Source organism: Ursus americanus, chromosome 24 (assembly GCF_024610735.1).
Source record: "Ursus americanus isolate L20-20 chromosome 24, mUrsAme1.1.p, whole genome shotgun sequence".
Lineage (NCBI taxonomy): Eukaryota > Metazoa > Chordata > Mammalia > Carnivora > Ursidae > Ursus > Ursus americanus.
Window position 1 is genome coordinate 31,463,445 of NC_142150.1, and position 20,390 is coordinate 31,483,834.

At 41.1% G+C, this 20,390-nt stretch overlaps 1 protein-coding gene across 3 annotated transcripts in view; it reads right to left on the minus strand.

The window, feature by feature from the left end:
* The window catches only part of MTCH2 (mitochondrial carrier 2), a 34,287-nt gene that overhangs the window by 13,562 nt on the left and 335 nt on the right, over window positions 1-20,390 (minus strand). Inside the window, exons 2-13 of one of the 3 annotated variants that reach the window (XM_045786664.2) lie at window positions 17,625-17,709; window positions 17,360-17,466; window positions 12,382-12,408; window positions 11,971-12,033; window positions 10,558-10,615; window positions 10,260-10,311; window positions 9,795-9,854; window positions 8,423-8,516; window positions 7,332-7,379; window positions 6,534-6,601; window positions 4,855-4,930; window positions 2,843-3,052 (exon numbers count right to left, since the gene is read on the minus strand). In XM_045786664.2, coding sequence (XP_045642620.1) covers window positions 2,966-3,052; window positions 4,855-4,930; window positions 6,534-6,601; window positions 7,332-7,379; window positions 8,423-8,516; window positions 9,795-9,854; window positions 10,260-10,311; window positions 10,558-10,615; window positions 11,971-12,033; window positions 12,382-12,408; window positions 17,360-17,466; window positions 17,625-17,709 — 825 coding nt within the window. In that variant the 3' untranslated portion in view covers window positions 2,843-2,965. Of the gene's footprint in view, window positions 1-2,842; window positions 3,053-4,854; window positions 4,931-6,533; window positions 6,602-7,331; window positions 7,380-8,422; window positions 8,517-9,794; window positions 9,855-10,259; window positions 10,312-10,557; window positions 10,616-11,970; window positions 12,034-12,381; window positions 12,409-17,359; window positions 17,467-17,624; window positions 17,710-20,390 lie in introns of those variants that run through there. The other 2 variants (XM_087854856.1, XM_045786665.2) reach the window with 2 other exon arrangements.

Below are 20,390 nucleotides of genomic sequence, written 5' to 3' on the forward strand. Positions count from 1 at the left end.
TCTGTCCTGATTTAAGACCATTCTACTCTACTCAGTGGATGGCATGTTCTTTGGTTTCACTGCTTTGACCAAAATGCAGGGCCTTTTTGCTTAGATGGCTAAATTATTCATCATTTGGTTCAGCGGCTACTTTTTTTCTCCACATTTCATAGCCTCTGTGAAACAGAAAACATACCTTGGATTTGAAAGACTCAGATGTGAATCCAGCTCGGAATTAACTGTAATTTTGAATGCACTACTAATTTTCCTTATTCCTAAAATTTCTTTCTGAAGTGGGGATACCTCCTTTACCAAAGAGTCTGAGAACTAAAACTTACACGACAGGCCTGACAGTCATAACTTTCATTCCTTCCCAATGTTTTTTCTCTCTTCTTGCTCCTTTTACCTGCCACAGCACCTTAAGGTGACCAGCTGCACGGACTGCGATGTGACAGGCTAGCTTTTTCTCTAAAGCCCAGCAAGGCTGATGTTTTGTTGGGCCTGCTTTTTTAAAAGGCTAAATATGACCCCCCCCCAGAGATTTTCAGATCAGAGAGAAGTAATGCCACTGCTGCATAAGCCTTGAACAGAAAAAGTCCAGTAACAGATGCAGTTTCCATTTTGTCAGACTAGTCTGTACTGTAATTACAAGCCGTGGAAGGGGGTGGAGTTTGAAGGTGGACCTCATCTGGTCGGGAGGACTGAGAGACTTCACAGAGAGATGGCACTAGGATGGAATCTCACCGTACAGGGAGAATCTCAATGCGGAGTGGGAAAGGAGGGTATTTTTAGAGTAGAAAATTATAGTAAAGCCGAGGTTGTGTTTAGGTTCAGTAAGAAGTTGGAATGTAGGGCTACGGTTTTTGTTTTTTAAGCACACTCCATGCCCAGCGTGGAGCCCAACCCGGGCCTCAAACCCCCAACCCTGAGATCAAGAGTCAGATGCTTAACCGACTGAGCCACCCAGGAGCCCCACAAAGGGCTATGTTTAAAGTTTCTTGCACCCGAAGGCTGCTTTTATGGCCTATTTTTACAGCCACTCCAAAAGTTGCAGGAAACCCCCGGATTCTTTTCTTCAATCAAGGCTTCAGTGACCATCACACTCCCTGGGGGACTATTTCCTGACAACTCAGCTCAGCACTGCCAAGGCAAACCACTTGCCCAGTTCCACAGGTGCAACTGACCAAATGATCCTTATCTACATTCTTATTTACACAGGAGTCAGTTCATTATTTCTTGCAGATGGATCTTAAAGAGTACCTACGTGCATTTAACCCTTGAATAAACTTTAGATGTCTGATTACGTTAACAGCCTATATAATTTTACGGAGGACCACTGGTATAGTACCCTCATTGGATCTATAGCTTGAAGGAAGTCTGACTGACTGGACATTTCAGGTCTTCCTAAGATTCTTCCATGGCCCAACTTGCATAGGCAAACACCAAAGCCTTGGCGCCCTCTGGTGGCAGACTGGTTCTTACAGTCCAATAAGCTGCTCGACTAGGAACAGGCAGTTATGTATGAGCAGAGAAGCCACAGGATAATGAACATGGCACATTTTCCTAGATCATCTTTACTGAAGATATTTTTTGGGGAAAAAAGTGGGTAATGCAAAACATTTTTATATTAAAACAAATGCAGATAATATTGAATAGAATATAAAATTTACATTACTTTTTGAGACAAAGTAAGAGACATCAAAGACATTTCAAGGTAGGCTGCTCCTGAGCTCCAGGCTGTATTCCTAAATCCCGAGGGAGGGGGGGACTCACTCCAGTATTATGGGTGCTGCTCTTTTGATAGAGAAATCTGAGCAGCAGCAAATTAAGTGCTTACTCATTTGGCAAAATCCCAGTGGATTTAAACAAGTGAAACCATATGCTTTCTCATCTTAGAGCATTTGAACCTGCTTTTAAAAGGCCTGAGTAAATCAGAACTTTATGCTTGAGTTGAAATGATTTCCTTCTAAAATGCTTTTTTCCTCCTATGAATGCTAACATGCCTGAGGGTATGACATGCGAGGTGGTCAATATCCTAAGTGCCCTGTGGACCTAAGTGTGCATTACCAGGTATGAAGTTTTAAATACACTTTCCAAGGGCGTCACTAGGATGGAAAAGCAAACTACTTACCTTCTGCAACAACAAAGAAGCAAAATTAAAAACTGAAGAAAAGATTATGATAATTTGTACAGAAAATATTATATACACGTAGAACTGTATAATGATACAATTTAGGGACTGGCCAACACTTAGCTCTTAGAGAAGGGCTACTGCTGCAGTATTCACTTCTCATATTTATATGACAAGAATTTCTTTTGGGGAGAAAAAGAAACCAATATGCTTCCTTTCCAAATCTTGCTTGTTCTCTGTAATTTTCCTTTTTTGTTGTTGTTGGCAATAATTTATTACTTTGCAGTAAGAGACTGAAGGAGGAGATACCCTGTGTAGAGATTTTCCAGGGTCATTAGCAATGGATTGTGGACGAGAGACAGGGTTAATCAAACATGCTTGGAAGCATATAATGGGAGGGAGATTCTGGTGGATGCTGAGGTTTTAGGGTCTACTAGAGAAAAGGTAATTCATAACCTCCCATATAGTTTACCTTATTACGTTTCTTAAGTTTTATAGAATTCTCTCTTTCTTCTTGAGAATGTACTCTACATTTTACAAAGCCTTAAAATTAAGACTCAAATCACATGACATCCTGCCTGTATCTTCCAGGAAAACGCAACTTTTTCCCACCCTGTTTAAAGAACAAGTCTGGAGCAAAAATGTCCCATTTCAGAATAACTAAAGGGGGAATATCAGTGGTAAATTATGTAGTGCTGATAAAAAGAACAAAAAAGGCAGACACCAAACACCTCCATTTTCCCAAGATTAAGTGATTATTAAAAAAGCGCGCCACACTGTATAGAAATCAACATTCTCTCCCATAATTCTGTGCATCTGGGACTATAGAAATGTCACTGTCCCTGCCCCACATCTTCAAATTAACATTCTCAGGTCACAACAATAAGTCTTCCCAAAGGGGACCTTCCGGAAAAACAAGCTATTTCCTCGGCTCATATTTCCCTGGAAAAAAAAAATAAAATAAAAACAAATAAAGTCTAGTGTGAACATGAGGTCCGCCAGTCCAAATCAGTAGAGAGATGCAACTGGACATGTTTCTGGAGACGTGACTAAAGGGCCAGGTCGGGACTGGGGCTATCACAACAAAGCGGGAGCAGCGTGTGCACTCTGACTCCAGCCCAGCTTTCTGGAAACTAACTACAATGTTGCCACATGGATAAGGCAAGGCTCTCTTATTTAGACAGAACTCCCAGTCTGGATTCTGGCTCTGCCACTTGCTAGCTAGGTTATCATAAGAGTCAATACATACAGAGTGCTAAGATGGTCCCACCACTCGCTAAGGGCTGGCTTTTATTTACTTTTTAATGGAATGGTCAGATCTCTAGGAAGTACTTATAAAATCTTACAATTAGAGTAATAACGTTGCAAGCTTAATTGAACAGACTCTGAAGGTGGACTGCACACAGATCCTGCTCTCACAAATACAGGCTGTGTAACCTTGGGTTATATAATCAGCGTTATTTAACGGTTTGAAGTCCCAGTTTCTTCAGATGTGACGTGGGACGATAATGGTACCTACCCTCATATGGTTATTCTGAGGATTATAGGAGCTGATACAAAGGCGGCTTTCAGCACGATGCCTGATATGCAGTAGATACCCCATCAAAATTTGCTATTGTCCTAAGCACTTAGAGGACTGACGACTCCCCAGGTAAGGTGTCTGATACCCTACTGCATTTTCTATCTGCTTTCTTGCTACAGTAGGGGGTTAGTTAGAAAGTAAGGAAAGAAGGGCCGTCTTTCCTTTTAAATGGGGACCACAACAGGAGATTGCTCAATAGAGTGTAAGACTCAAAATGAAACCGAGAATGTTCACGTTGGGTCTGTATGGAAATCATTCAGGTGTTCCAGGCTGGATTCACAGAGGGGCTTGCCTGGCATGCACACTGAGCAAAGGCAACTACAGCAGCCCTTAGGCCTTCTCATTTGGAGTTCAGCTGGGGAAGACTGAGCTCTGTGAACAGAGGTCTTTCTCGCACGCGTAACTAGTGCTATAATATAATGTGACGAAGAGATTCCTCATACACTATCTTCTACAATCCTTGAAAAAGTGCTTCCCACTTAAAAACAGTTTTAAACTGATGGCCATTTAATGTGATCCTGTGTCAAATTTAGCACACAGCCACCCATTATTTTGGTTCCTGATAAAGCTTTACCTAGACTGAGAATTTTTGGTTGCAGAGGACATATCTCACAGCGATAACAAAGCAGAAATTGGAGTCTGGACAAAATCATTCTCTGAAAAGACTCTAGAAGAAGAAACCTACCAGCTCCAACATCATCACTGTGACAAATAATGTTATAAACAACCTCTTGTTTCTCAGTTTCCTCTCTACTATACTGGAGGAAAACACAGGAATATATAAGGAGATCCTGAGAAGTTACAAAAAGAGGTGACGTTAGAAAAAAATAATCTGAAATTGAGGCCATCGTTTTAACAACCAGGATAAGTGTCTACCCAGACCCTATTTATAATTTGAATGTGATCACTCAAGTGGCTTCTAGGTCACATCTAGGGATTCTTAATCCATTACCCCTCCTGACACTTCTAAGCAGCACATTACCGCTATGCTGGAGTGACGTAAAGGGTACATTACTTGGTAACTAAAGGGTTACCTACAAAAATTAACCTGGGATTCCAGAGACATTATTTAAGAAAACAAACAAAAACAAAATAAAATAAAGTATGAGAGAGAGGAGGTGAGGAGGGAGGGAGGGGAGAGGAGAGAATAAGACAGAAGTACCTCTTTTTGTAGCATGCACCAGCAATCTATCCAAGAAGTATATACTGGGGAGTAAGGAGGGGATCCACCAGCAAGCCTGAATCAGAAAAAAAAAAAAGAGAGAGAGAGAGAGAGAGAGGTGAGCTATTCAAATTAACATTTCCAAAGCATTCGCTCAAGAGTTTGATAAATCTTTGTCAAAATATTCTCCTACCTAAAAAGTTCCCCAAGAGGCAATTTAAGTTCTAATGGAACAAATTATATTGGAGCAGGGAAAAGAAAAAGCATCCAAAGGAATTCCTTCCCTCATACTTAGGTCTTTGTTGTTGTTGTTGTTAAGTAATCTCTACGCCCATTGTGGGGCTCGAACTTACAACCCTGAGATCAAGAGTCGCATGATCTACCAAATGAACCAGCCAGGGGCCCCTCATATTTAGGTTTTGAAACAACAAGTAAACAGAAACTCAACCAGTTATGAATTTCCTAAAATATCTGGGTTTTTAATTTGAGAATTAATATAATTCTAGAATATAGCAATTACAGGATTAAAGTACGGAGTAAGGGGATTCAAAAACTAAGTGGTGTTCAAGAACTGAAACGGGACACTGCATCAACCCGCGGCGACCACACGCTTTACACAGACATAGCCTACGATCATTTCCTCCCGAAAAATGTGTAAGGAGTGGTAACACATTCAACTCATCCTTCAGGTATGCTCTGGGCTAAAATGTGGCCGCCGCCCTACCAATCACAAAACAAACAGAATGCGACATGAAATACGGTAACTGTGTTCAAAACGCCACACAGCTCTCTGCTTGACATTGGTTTGAAAACCATGACAGGTCTAACGGCACACTGTGTCAGGGACTGTACTCGAACAGTCCTGAATGAAAGCCCGAGGCAAAATGTCTGCCCAATGAGGTGCAGGCACTTGGCATCGAGAAGCTGGAAATCAGTGGTGTCTGCTGCCGTTCCACCCTTCCCAACCAATATAGCGAAAGTTAAGAAACTGTCCATGACGAAGAGAAAAAAAGAACCTTTCTATGGACGAAATTTCCTACTTTTCTTTCTTTAGAACTTACTTTCTCCATGCAGCCCCTATAGGAAAAACAGGTACAGGTTGTCATTCCATCCCTGACAAATCCTTTGTAACTTTCATGAAGAGGAGGATAAAGATTTAAAATAAAGGAAGGATGTGGAAATAGACTAAGCTGATCACAATGCCGCCTGAACTCCAGGCAGGTGTACACTATCTGTAAGTACTTGAGAAATATTTCTTATGCCCGTCTCTATCCTAAAAGAGGATACGAGGGGGCTGCTTATAATATAAATTGATACCATGGCTGGTGTGTGGAGCAGAGAAAAAATTCAGGGAATCTACTAATGGCATCAACTGTACTTGTCTTTCTCAACTCTCCCTGGACTGCTCTGCCTACAGGCATACAGGCAGTCAACTACCAGGAGAAGAAATGCAAGGCACTGGGGCGCCTGGGTGGCTCAGTCGTTAAGCGTCTGCCTTCAGCTCAGGGCGTGATCCCGGCATTCTGGGATCGAGCCCTGCATAGGGCTCCTCCGCTGGGAGCCTGCTTCTTCATCTCCCACTCCCCCTGCTTGTGTTCCCTCTCTCGCTGGCTGTTTCTCTCTGTCAAATAAATAAAATAAAATCTTAAAAAAAAAAAAAAGAAATACAAGGCACTTACCCACAGTTGTTGACAGCCATAAGATTAGAGACAAGCACAAAGGGATAGGTCAACATACTCGCAAAAAACTGTAAAGTGGTAAAAAGACGGCTAAGTTATTAGGTCATTCCGAATCCACAGTCTCTTTTTTTCTCTCCCTTCAAGTCCTAGTGCCACCGTGGTCAATACTCCAACCCTGACTGTGCCTTCTCAGCATCTCAGGAAGGACGAAATTACTTTGTTGAGCCTGGAGATGCCTCCTCCTAACATACCACTGCATCCAACAATTAACAAAAGGTCAGAAGGCGTCTCTTATTGTGACTGAGTCCTCTTTCAAGTAAACTGGAGAAGAAACGGAAGAAAAGGCAAACGCAATTAAATACAAGGAAGCATTTCAAAACACCCACGGAGACAGTAGGCAAACGTGAGCGTCCCTCCGAAGACGACGGAAGCTACTTCAGAAGTAAACTCCTGGAAGACTCCACACGACTCAAGAGGGTGAACCTCCCTGGGGCAGGATCAGCAGGGTGCAGGGGGAAGCAGGCCTGAGACCTGAGAGCACCACTGCGGGGAGAAACGCCCCCCACCACCGAAAGCCAAACAGACCAAACCATGTGGGCTTGTCAGTGCCGTTCCTGTGACGCAAGGACTCTGGGTTAGTCACACCTCTGACCACCATTAACAAACTTAAGAGACTCTCCTTTGAGACATCTCGTTGTCCTAAAGCAGTGATAACACATGATCCAGGTGAAAGTTAGAAGAAAATGAAACAAAACACAACTATCTATCTCTAGGTTAAGAGGATTTAAAAAAACTCACTCCTGTGACAGCCTGGGAATAACTCTTCATTTCACTCATGGTGGAGACCTAAAACAGGAAGAAAGCCTGTGTTAGAACGAGTAAGAAAATTAAGATGATGTTAGCAGTGAACTGTCCCCAACCATATCAATCTATTCTATCTCTAAATTTTTAGCTTCTCTGACAGCTGGAAAATTAATTTCAAGATGAGAACATGAAATACTGATAATGAGCATAAAAAGGCAGTGGACAAAATGATCAACTTGATCCAACACGAAGAGACAAATCCACACGAGACTACGGTGGCTGAGGAACAAACAGAACAGCCCCAGGACTGGGGTAGGGGGGAGCAGTGAGACTGGTAACCTTTTCCCATGTCCTAGAAATCCAATCCCTGGAAATGACATTTACGGTGTATCCGAGGGACAGGTCACTGTCTCTGTACGCGCCCAGCTGGGTGCCCGATGCTGCACAGACCCATCTCTGTACTCAGAAGTGCACTGCACGGGTTTAGTCTTCCCTCTGTGTGTTCTATTTCCCACCACGCTACGGGGCTGCCTCTCTACAGAGAGGCCCGCAGCTTCCAGGACAGGCTAGTTCTCAAAACCTCCCAGGCTGAGGTTTCTAAAAAGCCCAATCCAGGAGTCCTTTTCAGATTAGATGAAATACCCTTGATATACTGTAAAACTGTCCTGCTTCGGAGTGTCCTCGAAAATCCGTTTCAGTACAGAGGCGATCTCCTCGCAGCACAGAGACAGGGTAGATTTCTCCGGCTTATTCAGCTATAACCTAGGGACTTTTTAGGTGCATCTTTCTATGGTAAATAGTACAGGTCATCCCATTAGCCTTTGCAAACTTGACTAATAATGTTTAGCCATATAACGATGAGTCTGGCAAACATATAACAAAGTGTCACCTTATCTTTTTTTTTTTTTTTTAAAGTAGGTTCCATGTCAAACCTGGGGTTTGAACTCAGGACCCTGAGATTAAGAGTCACGTGCTCTACTGTCTGAGCCAGCCAGGTGCCCCACCACCTTACTTTACAGCTAACCAAGCCACCCAGTGAATACAATAAAGTCAGCACCAGCACATCTTATCCAGATCACACCTACCCCACTGTCCAGTGCATAGGTATTGACGAGGTAGGCCAGTGAGTTACAGAGCCACAAAGAAATGATGTCACCTAGGAGGCGAGGAATAAGACCCCTACATGAAGAAACAACAAAAATAAGAAGAACCAAGAAATGTGATCAGTAAAAAGATAATCCACTCAATGCAAACACTTCTCAAAGAGAGATTTCAAAGTCTTCGAGAGAACTGAAAAGACACTGAATGCCAGAATCTAGCACTAACTAGTCCATTCTAGTTAATATAACTGTACTTGAGGTTAATCTCTAATGACTTTCATTCCCATTTTTCAAATGCAGGCCAGCTATACCCTCTCAAATCTATACCTAAAGGCTCACCTTACTATAAATAACTATGAGCAGGGGGGACAAAAATGTGCCTGTTTTGGAGAAGAAACTTACATATGGTTTGGCTAATATGATAGGGCCGAAAATGACTACAAAATCACAAAACGAGAATGGCCCAGACATAGGTGAGGGACCTCAAAAAACATATTCCCAGGGCCTAGGTGGCTTAGGTGAGGCAGCATGGAGCAGAGGGATGAATATCACCCCACAGACTGAAGTCCGGGGTTCAAATGCCATCTCCATCACTCATCAGCTGCGTGACCAGTAGCAAGTGAACTTCCCAGAGCACCAACTTTTTCTAATCTCTAAAATAAGAATGTACTAGCTATCCTGTCTCCTAGACGATTTACTTATTTATTTTTATTCTTTTTTCTTCTTTTTAAGTAGACTCCATGCCCTACCTGGGATTTGAACTCACAACCCTGAGATCAAGAGCTACATGCTCTACCAACTGAGTGAACCAGGCGCCCCCTCCCAGGCTATGACGCTCAAATAAGAACAGTTACATGGAAACGCTCTGAAAATGAAAGAGGACCATTTCTAGTTTCTGTTATTAAACAGAAGAATGAGAGTGGTAGTCTAAATTCTTCCAAAGGAAACCCAAGGAAATGAATACAGCTTTGCAAAAATGTATGACTCAGGATAAGGAAGATAATTTCCCCATTTTCAAAAATTAAGTTTCCCCAGCTTATCCACTGTACATCATTAGGAACCTACTATAAAGGTAGAAACTTGGAATGAATTCAACAAAATTTTAACAGAATTGAAAACAAAACAAAAAACCCCAAAACAAAAAACAAAACTCTAATATCCAATGTTTCAGATGTCCAGAAGCAAAAGTTATGGATCTTTACAAGAGAATTTAAGTCAGAGGGGCTTTAATAGAGCTTAACACGAAGTAAACCCAGAGAGTACATCTTCTCTAAGGATTAAATAGTCATGTCCTGATTTTCGTTAAAGCTTTCCACTCCCACAAATAATTGCACACGTAAATCAACAATTTACTTACGCAAAAAATCCTAGGATGCCCTCTTCACGATAGATGGTTACTATGGAGTCATAAAGTCCACTAGGTACAGAAGATGGAAAAGCAAAAATACATGACGATTATTTTGGAGCTATTAAAAAAAATGTCCAATTACGCTTTTGACAAGGAAATTTATACATCCCACTCCCTTTTCTGCCATCCTCACTCAACGACAGTTGCATTTAGAGACAGGAATGGGGATGTTACTACCTAAGGGTGTAGTCACACGGAGTCAGGGTGAATTTTGGCTTCAGTGGCTCTGCAACTTACTCTGAGATCCTGGGTAGGTTTCTAAACCTGCCTGGGCCATTTTCTTCTATTTTACCATTTTTGGTTCATTTCTGTGCAGATCGAATGATCTATCAATTTGTTCTGTAAACTCTAAGGCACATAAAAACGTAAAGCACTTCAACAGATCTCTGAATACTGGAAAACAAAAGCACTTACCAGTACTTGGATTCTCTGCCAATGAATTGTACCATAGATCTCAGAGTGATCACTGCAGAACATAGAGAAAATATTTTTAAAACTACGTCGAGATAAATTTTGATAGCCCTGCAAAAGAAAAAAAGTTTTCCATCTAAAGACACTTTGCTCTCTGGATAAATGCCCAAACAAGCAAGCAAAGAAAAAACACGCACACAGGCACTTTAGTGAACTCCCGTATCAACCGAAGTGGTCAGGAGAGAGCATGCTATGAAAGTGAGGTCACAAACCAGATTCCAATTACCAACTGTAAACCTACCGTGGAAGGGATGTGTGATGAGGGTAGCAGCAGAACGGGCCATCATCTCTCGAGTTGTCTAGAAACAATCAACACACACGTCTGAAATCTAAATAAACGACACTCAGATTCCTGTGAGAAGTAATGTGGGCGACACAGCACTCCTGCCCTGAATTCACGTGATACAATATAACACAGTCACCCTCTCATACTTTCTCCTCACGGATTTCAATGTTCTGTTATGGTTACTCCTCAAAACTGATGTACAAAGCAGATTTCTGTTATCTTCTCAATTTTACAGATTGAAAAAAACAAAACCAAAAAAGACGAAGAGGGTCACTAGCAAACAGTAACCAAGGTGGAATAAAACTATGAGGCCTGGTATTTAGATTTTTAAGTTGCTTTCTCACTGTGAGTGATTTCAGAGATCCTGAGATCTACGTTATTCAAATATCAGGCTCTGTTTAATCTGTGCCAACATAACAACCCTGACTAGTTTTTCCACCCAACCCTGTAACCGCGCAGTATCTTAGAGGTGCTATTTATCCTAGTTTATCTTTCTTGTCCAGGACTCTGTAAAGAAGTAAAACTGTTGAAAATTAAATTCCAACACTGGGGAGACAGGTTGTGAATAGAGCAGGTCTGTTATTCATTTATGCATTTAAACACGATCTTCAGTCATCTAGTGAAGACATCCCTCGCCCCTACACTAATGATAGTCCTGAGAAGAGCCTCTGGGCCAGGATGGGTTAACTCAAGTTAAGAAAATACAAAAACGTAATTAATCCATGTACCTCTACTTTTAAATAAAAGTAGAAAATTTACAGAAAACAAAGTTGATTCATCTGACATCTAGGCCTGCTTCTTTTGGACTACATACTTTAGAAGGCATCATCCTTCTTCTTTACCAGAAGACTGTGATCTCACTAAAAACAAATAAACAATGTAAAGACTAAGAAATAAGAGAGTAGTTTTGAAAGCCATAAATATTAAGTCAGGCGTGAAACAAACTCCAATGGCAGAAGAAGGGAATGGGCATTGGGTATGAGGAAGAATCCCAAGTTGGAACCACGTTGTAAAAGCACCTCCAGATAGATAATACCCCACACACGAAGGGCCTGGCCACTGCTTCAACACAACTGTGCCGGAGGTGGACACGTCTATCAGAAGACTTGCAGTAGAAACCTCTTCAATTTTAAAGATGAAAGGAGTGGACAAAATTAGTTTCCTTGAAATGCATCTAATCCAAATAGGAAGCAATGCTTTCTTCTTCTTTTTATGGTTCACATGTAGAAAAGCCCAAATTAAACTGAAGGTCTAATTTCATTGGGAATAACACCAAACCCACAGGCCTGATGATCCTGATTCTACAAACTGCTGCGCTGCATACACTGTGATTTAGGGAAACAGCACAGCACATAATCAGTCTCTTACCTCCTTGATAACTTGGTCGAAGGAAGGTGTGACTTCTTTCTGTACATTTCCGGGGCCTAAATCCTGAAAATCAAAATGAAAGAAAACAGGTATCTTGATGGTTTTATTTTTTATTTATTATTATTGTTATTTTTTTAAAGGTTCTATTTTTTTAAAGTAATCTCTACACATAATGTGGGGCTCGAAACTATATCCCCAAGATCAAGAGTTGCACCCCCCACCGACTGAGCCAGGCAGGCACCCCTATCTTGACGGTTTTAAACAGAACTATTCAAACCGGTGGCTGCCCTGTATGCCAACACTGAGATGAAAGGAGAACTGACCGCTTGTCCCTTCTCCAAAAGGGGACCAAAGAGCAATGACAACTTGCAAGGGAAATGGGCCCATGCATACAAATCAGCTCCAACATACCTCAACCTTGTCACATTCCTGGTAATGCTACAAAGAAGAGAAAAAAAAAAAAAAAAGAAAGGATGATTAGGGCCGTCAAAGTGTCACTGAGAGAAGATATAAAATGAGAATAAAACAGTTGGGGGGTTTTTTTGGGTGCATATCTCCAATAATTTCTATTTCTAATTAATCTATTAGAAAGAAATGTCTCTAAGATGATCTTATTGCTAAGTTTAACATAGCAATGTTAAATGGAGGAACAAGCAAATGCTCACGAAAATTCTTATCTAAAAGAAGAAAGAGGAAAACAAACCAAAACAAAAATCCAAGGGCATTATTTACGACATACACACATTTAGCAGAAATAAGCTGGTAAAAACATAGCCTAGCACTAAGACTATGCCTCACGGTTTTTTCATGAAAAAGCAGGACCAATGCCAAACAACCTGATTAAAAAATGGGCAGAGACTCTGAATACACATTTTTCCACAGAAGATTTACAGATGGCCAACAGGCAAATGAAAAGATGTTCAACATCACTCATCATCAGGGAAATGCAAACCAAAGCCACAATGAGATAGCACCTCACACCACTTAGACTGGCTATCACCAAGACAAAAAGTAACAAGTGTTAGAGAGGATGTGGAGAAAAATGAACCCTGATACTGTTGTTGGAAATGTAAACTAGTGCAGCCACTGTGGAAAAGAGTATGGAGGTTCCTCAAAAAGTTACAAAGAGAACTATCTCGGGGTGCCTGGCTGGCGCAGTTCGTAGAGCATGTGACTCTTGATCTTGGGGCTGTGAGTTTAAGCCCCAGGCTGTGCACAGAGATTTTTTTTAAAAAGATTTTATTTATTTCTTTGACAGAGAGAGAGAGTCAGAGAAAGCACACACAAGGGGAGCAGCAGGGAGAGGGAGACGGAGAAGCAGGCTCCCCACGAGCAAGGAGCCAGACATGGGCTCGATCCCAATGACCAGAGCAGAAGGCAGACGCTTAACCAACTGAGCCACCCAGGCGCCCTGTGCAGAGATTACTTAATTTTTATAGAACTACCATAAAATCCAGCTATTCCACATCTGAAGAATATGAACACTAATTTGATAAAATATACGCACCCTGATGTTTATAGCAGCATTTTTTCACAATGGCCAAGATACAGAAACAACCTAAATGGCCATCGATGGACGAATGGATAAGGAAATCATGGTATAAACGCACAATGGAATACAGCTCAGCCATAAAAAAAAGAAAAAGAAAAAGAAAAAGAAATTTTGCCATTTGTGACAACATGGGTGGACCTTGAGGGTATCAAGTTAAGTGAAATAAATCAGAGAAAGACAAAAGCTGTGATTTCATTCACATGTGGACTCTAAACAATCAACCAACCAAACTCACGGACAGGAAGAACAGGTTACCAGAAGGAAAGGGAATGGAAGATGGGTGAAATGGGGAAAGGGGGTCAAATGTACGGTGATGGATGGTAACCAGAAGATCACTTTGAAATGAATACAGATGTCAAATTATAATGTTGTGCACCTGAAACATAAAATGTTATGTACTGATTTTACCTCACTTAAAAAAAATGGTACCAATACCCAATTGGGGCAAGGCTCTTTCCACCGTACAAAAGAACAGAGAATTGGTGCCAAGTCCGAATAGCTCAAATCGCCTCACTTTTCCGTTTCTATCTGTTTCTAAAACAAGCAAGAGAGATTTTGTTCTCTTCTAAAATACTGAATACTGCCAGAGTTCAGACTATATTGGCAGAGGAAATATAATTTGTGGGGTATTTCAGAAACAGAAGATGGGCTAGATGAAATAAAAGAATCAGACAACAGAGCTGCTAGTCATACCAGATTAAAAAAACAGACATTTTCTTTTGTAAAAAGATTTTTAAAAAAATCAGAAGAGAAGAAATTTCAAGACTAAGCAAAATGATGTTTTTGGGTCAAATTCCAGGTCTTTAGTTAGAGTAATTCTAATAGTTTCAATTTCAGGCATATTTAAAAATTCTCACTCATTTCTAGACTTTGCTTTTTTTAACCCCATTAATAAAATTTTCTACCTGTCCTTTCTACATTATTCTGAACAGAATTCAATTCCATTCTTGTTCAGATATACAGAACTCTTTCTTATAAAGGCTAACGATTTCACCGACCCCGAACTGGTCTTTCTCCCTGACTGCATAAAGCTGCTTTTGATACTACGTGTAGTACAATCCCATTATATTGATCTGGCCACATGTGAAACACATATTCAGGGTATCTGCTTAACTGACTTTATTTTGCTTTTCCTGTACGTAAAGGAACCTGTTCTCAAGCAGTACTTTCACTTTTGCTCTAAGTCTATATGCAAAGCTGGCTGACTAGGTGACAGCTGCCTTTCCACATGTAAAGCTCACTTAAGTGAGGGCAACACTTTCACTGAGCCCAGGGGATGGTGTGGCTGGGGACAAAAGTCATCAACCCACCAAAAACATGGGCCCATCAAGACTCCATTACTCTGACCCATGGGCCACCTGCATGTTTCCACGTTCGGCCCACAGGCATGACAAGAAGAGTAAGTGTAAAGTGTACAGTACACAGCTCTTGATCTCGGTGTCATGGGGCTTGAGAGTTCAAGCCCCACAAAGCCCCACGCTGGGCATAGAGCCTACTTTAAAAAAAAAAAAAAAAGTAAACGTAAAGAATAACAAAATGACTGAAGGGTGAAACAGCTTCCATGTGAGGAACCTACTGAAGAACATCTCCGACTCAAAAATCAAGGAAGGCTGAAGAGAATTTAAAATCTAAGCCAATTAGCACTTATATGTGCAATTTAAGAAACAAAACAAACGATCATAGGGAAAAAAAAAAGACAGAGGGAGGCAAACCAAGAAACGGACCCTTAACCAGAGAGAACAAACTGATGGCTACCAGAGGGGAGGTGAGTGGGGGGATGGATGAAAGAGGTGATGGGGATGAAGGAGGACACCTGTCCTGATGAGCTCGGGGTGTTGCAAGGAAGTGTTGAGTCACTATATTGTACACCTGAAACTAATATTATACTGTATGTTGACTGACTGGAATTCCAATAAAAACTTAAAAAAAACTAAGCCAATGAGATCATGAAACTGTTTAACAAAATTAAGACATGCTCATCGGTGATAAAACATTAGAACTGGGTTAATGTTAAAGCTTACAAAAGTAAACGAAGGATTGCGCCAAGTACTATTTAAAGAAGCAGTTAGTAACCATTTGGAATATACCTGATGTATTACATAGGCTGATAATATTATATAAATTTGGTTAGTATACACTGTGACATTTCTTGAGAGTTAAGAGCACAGAGGGTAACATACCTAGGTGCCAGTAGGAGACTGAACTAGAAATGCCTTCGTTTTATATTCTCCACCACACTTATACTAAATACCTTCCCAGGGACTGTTCTAAATGGTACAGAATTTGTATTCATAACACCTTTATAAATATAATAAAGGGCCATTCTGTTTGACCTACATGGTAATTCGTACAACTGAGAAACCAGCACCACCAGAAGCATTAGCTTTGGCGTCTGAGGTGAAAAAAAGATGACAAAACAAAAGGATCATTGAGAAAGAAAGAAATGTAACCTTGATGTTTTAACAAACATTTTATGAAACACTGCAAACATAAGAAAAATTAATAATTCACCTACATATCCATCACCAAGATTAAGCATGTTAACATTTGCCCTTACTGTGTCAGATCTCTGGCCTTCTTAAAATAAAATGCCACAGAAATAGAGAGCGAAGTTCCAGCTCTCATCTCTTCCCCCACTTCCCAAAAGTAACCACTAACCTGCAACTGATGTGCACTTTGGTGAGGTTAAAAAAAAAGGCCCCCCCCCAAATTTATGTAACATAACACATTCGCAGAAACAGTGCACAAAATACAAATGTACAATGGAATAAATAACGAAAAAGCAAATATCCATATAGTCATGATTCAGGTCAAGGAAAATCATTTCCATTACCCCTGAGCACCATGCATGGTCCCTTTTACCCTCTCCCTCCCCATAAATAACCACTATCCTGACTTTTATGTTCATCTTGTTAGGTTGTTTTTTTCTTTTAAATAAGTTTCCGGGGTGCCTGGCAGGCTCAGTCCATAGAGCATGCGACTCGTGATCTCAGGGTTGTAAGTTCGAGCTCCACGTTGGGAGTGGAGCTTACTTTAAAAATGAATAAAGTATTTAGGGGCACCCGGGTGGCTCAGTCGTTAAGCGTCTGCCTTCACCTCAGGTCATGATCCCAGGATCCTGGGATCGAGCCTCACATCGGGCTCCCTGCTCAGTGTGAAGCCTGCTTCTTCCTCTTCCACTCCCCCTGCTTGTGTTCCCTCTCTCGCTGTGTCTCTCTCTGTCAAATAAATAAAATCTTTAAAAATAAATAAATAAATAAAGTATTAAAAAAAATAAATACATAAAAAATAAGTTTGTAACAGAGAACATTTTACGAGGAGTAATGTTAGAAATAAGAGGAAAAGGGCTGCCTGGGTGGCTCAGTCATGATCCTAGGGTCCTGGGATGGAATCCTGCATACCCTGCATCAGCTCCCTGCTCAGCAAGAAGTCTACTTCTCCCTCTCCCTCCTCCCCCTACTCATGCTGTCTCTCTCTCTCAAATAAATAAAATCTTAAAAAAAAAAAAAAGAGGAAAATAACTTCAGAAAGAAATATGTATGCTTCAATCAGCTTCCTTCCTCCTTCAAAGAAATAAAATGAGCTGTACAGGAGATCAAGTGTTTCTGCTCAGAATGACTGGTTCCGAGGAAGAAGGCTTGCAGATCAAGATCTATCACTTCATTTTATACAAATTCCCCTTGCATCCCAGGAAAGAATTAAGAATGGGTATTTGAAGTAAATGCTTTCAAGAAAGGACATGGTCATAAATATATCTTTGAAATTGCTCTTGGTCAGTAGAACAAGATTGCATAAAAGGCAATCTAAGTCTTTGGGAAGATTACTTGATTTTCTTACCTGTAAAACTTTACCATGGACCACAGTTCCAAGGACGCCTGAACACAGTCTTGGAGTTAAGCCTGTGAACAACCCACGCTTCCCATCGATGCTTGCAATGTGCTGAGCTAAGAACACAAGTCAGAGATTTAAATTCCAGTTGAAAGAAATGGTTACATAGAAATTTCATGTAAACAGGCTTTCTGTGTCTCTTCTTTCCATAACTCCTGTCTACCTATCGCTGTCCTCAATGTCTCCAAATTCCAAATAAATCAAAAACACTTACCATAACAAAACAGACCAGGAAGCTGACATACTTGCCGCCCAAAAATATTTCGTCCTATCGTTGGAGGAAGAGGCTCATAGCCCACCTTTAAAAACAAGAGAATATATCAATACCAAGCAACATTCCCCACAATGTCTTGGCTGCAAGGTTATAATTTTTAACACCAGTTAAAATGCAGTGTATGTTTTCCAAGGCAAGGAAGAAGTATTATCCTTGTCAGTTTCTTATTCTGTCAACTGATAAGACTAGTTTCAATAAACTCCAAGCTTTCTTTTGGTTCAAATTCTACAAAGTAAACCATGTAGCTGAGATAGACTAATATAAAATGAAAATAAAATAAGGGAACTTTTGTGTTAGGAAAGCTATAGTTTACTGAGGAGTATCAAAAATATTTTCTAAAGAAAATCTAACACTTTTTTAAAAAAGATTTTTTAAAAAAGATTTTATCTATTTATTTGACAGAGAGAGAGCATGCGAGCACAAGCAGGAAGAGTGGCAGGCAGAGGGAGAAGCAGGCTCCCCGCTGAGCAAGGAGCCGAATGTGGGACTTGATCCCAGAACTCTGGGATCATGACCTAAGCCGAAGGCAGATACTAAACCAACTGAGCCACCCAGGCAACCCTAAAAAAAGATTTGTTTCTCTCTCTCTTTTTTTTTTTTTTTAAAGATTTTATTTATTTGACAGAGGGATAGTGAGAGAGGGAACACAAGCAGGGAGAGAGGGAAGGGGAGGGGGAGAGGGAGAGGCAGGCTTCTCGCTGAGCAGGGAGCCTGATGTGAGGCTGGATCCCAGGACCCTGGGATCTTGACCTGAGGTGAAGGCAGATGCTTAACGACTGAGCCACACAGGCGCCTCTATTTGTTTATCTTAGAGAAAGAGAAAGAGTACATGCGCTGGGGTGGGGAGTGGGAGAGAGGGACAGAGGGAGAATCTCAAGCAGATTGGGTGCTGAGCATGGAGCCCGACGCAGGGCTCAATCTCACAACCCTGAGATCACGACCTGAGCCAAAACCAAGATTGGGACGCTCACCTTACTGAGCCACCCAGATGCCCCTCTAACACTTTTTTTTTTTTTTTTTTAAGTAATCTCCACACTCAATGTGGGGCTTGAACTCACAACTGGGAGATCAAAAGACCCTTATATCCACTGAGCCAGCCAGGTGCCCCAAACGCACTTTTTGTATTTGGACAAAACAGAAGACTAAGCCACCATCAACTTTGCATTTGGCTAGCAAGATGAAACACTCAAAAGGCAAATGCAGAGAGAGCTGGATAATTCATGTGGGAAATAATTACAAGCTAAATTCATGTTAAACAAGCAGATTGTCACTAACAACCTAATGAAGGCCACTTTAGAGTTAATGTATCATTTTATTTTTACAATATATTCAGCATTCATAGTACTACAGGGAAACGTGAGCGAATGAATGCCATAGGACTTGGTTTTGACCCGCTATTGCTGTGATTCTTAACCTGTTCAATTAAATAACTCCTGACTGAGCTCCCTGAAAGTATTACCATATCACTATTTTTAAAACTCAGTATTTGGAAATTACACCAAAACTCTTAAGACACTTGGCAACACATAGAAGTTGTGTAATCAGGGTTAAGGATATTCGAATTTTTGAGGCAAGAGATCTAAACGTCACTAGAAAACCCTGCCTCCTGAAGAAGTTCTGAGTAATGGGCTCATGTCAGATTTACTGTGAAATGTCACCTCAAGACATGATCTAGCTACAAATGTGCCAATTCTGTTTTAGACATCACAGCACATTTCAATCAAAGTCTTCCTTCTTAGTTCAAATAATTTATTTTATAGCAGCCTTTTACATATGGAATCTGAATCCAATGGGTCAACCAAGCAAAACATTTTGGAGAAGCATCAACTCAAGAATAAGAAATGTGGCTCTCCCTAGTGTCTTGCATATTTCTGACAGAAAGGTAGGACACGCAAGGACAGGGGTTCTAACAACTGCTCCTTCCTTGGTACTATGCATGACATAATTATGTCAACTTTCAACAAAGATTTAAAAAAAAAATGAATGACACGCCCATCACAGGGAATTCTAGAAAGGCAATTGAAAATACTATCAAAGGGTGTATCATCAGTTAAAACCTGGCTTACTTGTCTGTGAATATAAAATAGCCATTTAAAGATTATTTCACAGCAAATCAGAAACTAACACAAATGCTTGAACTCTTTCATCTGAACTATTTCCAGCTCAGACAGATGTGATTTTCACTGTCATGAGCCACAGGGGCTGCTGTTGGAGAGCGCTCAGTGAGCTCAGTGAATCCTTCCGAAATTTGAATCAGCAACCACTTCATTACCACTTCTGAAAAAGCTCCCTGTGTTTACCTGGGTATCTGGTGCTAAAATTTCGGAACAGAATAGCAGCAGTAACAGTAGCAAGTAAAAATGAAAGGGGAAAAAAAAAAAAGCTAATAAAGTGTTGGCTCCCTCGAATTTCAAATTTGTCTTTAACAGATTTCCTGTCTTGTGTTTGGGGCGGAGGAGGTGGTGAATGCTGATTTCAGAGGGGCAGAAGGGGAGGGTTGGGAAGCTCGTCGTGGCAACTGGCCAGGACCAACCTCAGGGAAGAAAAAACAAAGTTCAGAGGAGCCACCAGGACGGGCAGGGCAGGACGGCAGTTGGCTACCGGGAAAGGATCGGGCCTCCCCGCTTAGCAGGGAGGCGAGACCGGGGAAGGCCCACGGGCAGGGGAAGAAGAGCCGCGGGCAGTGGAAGCTGTCCCTAAGGGGAA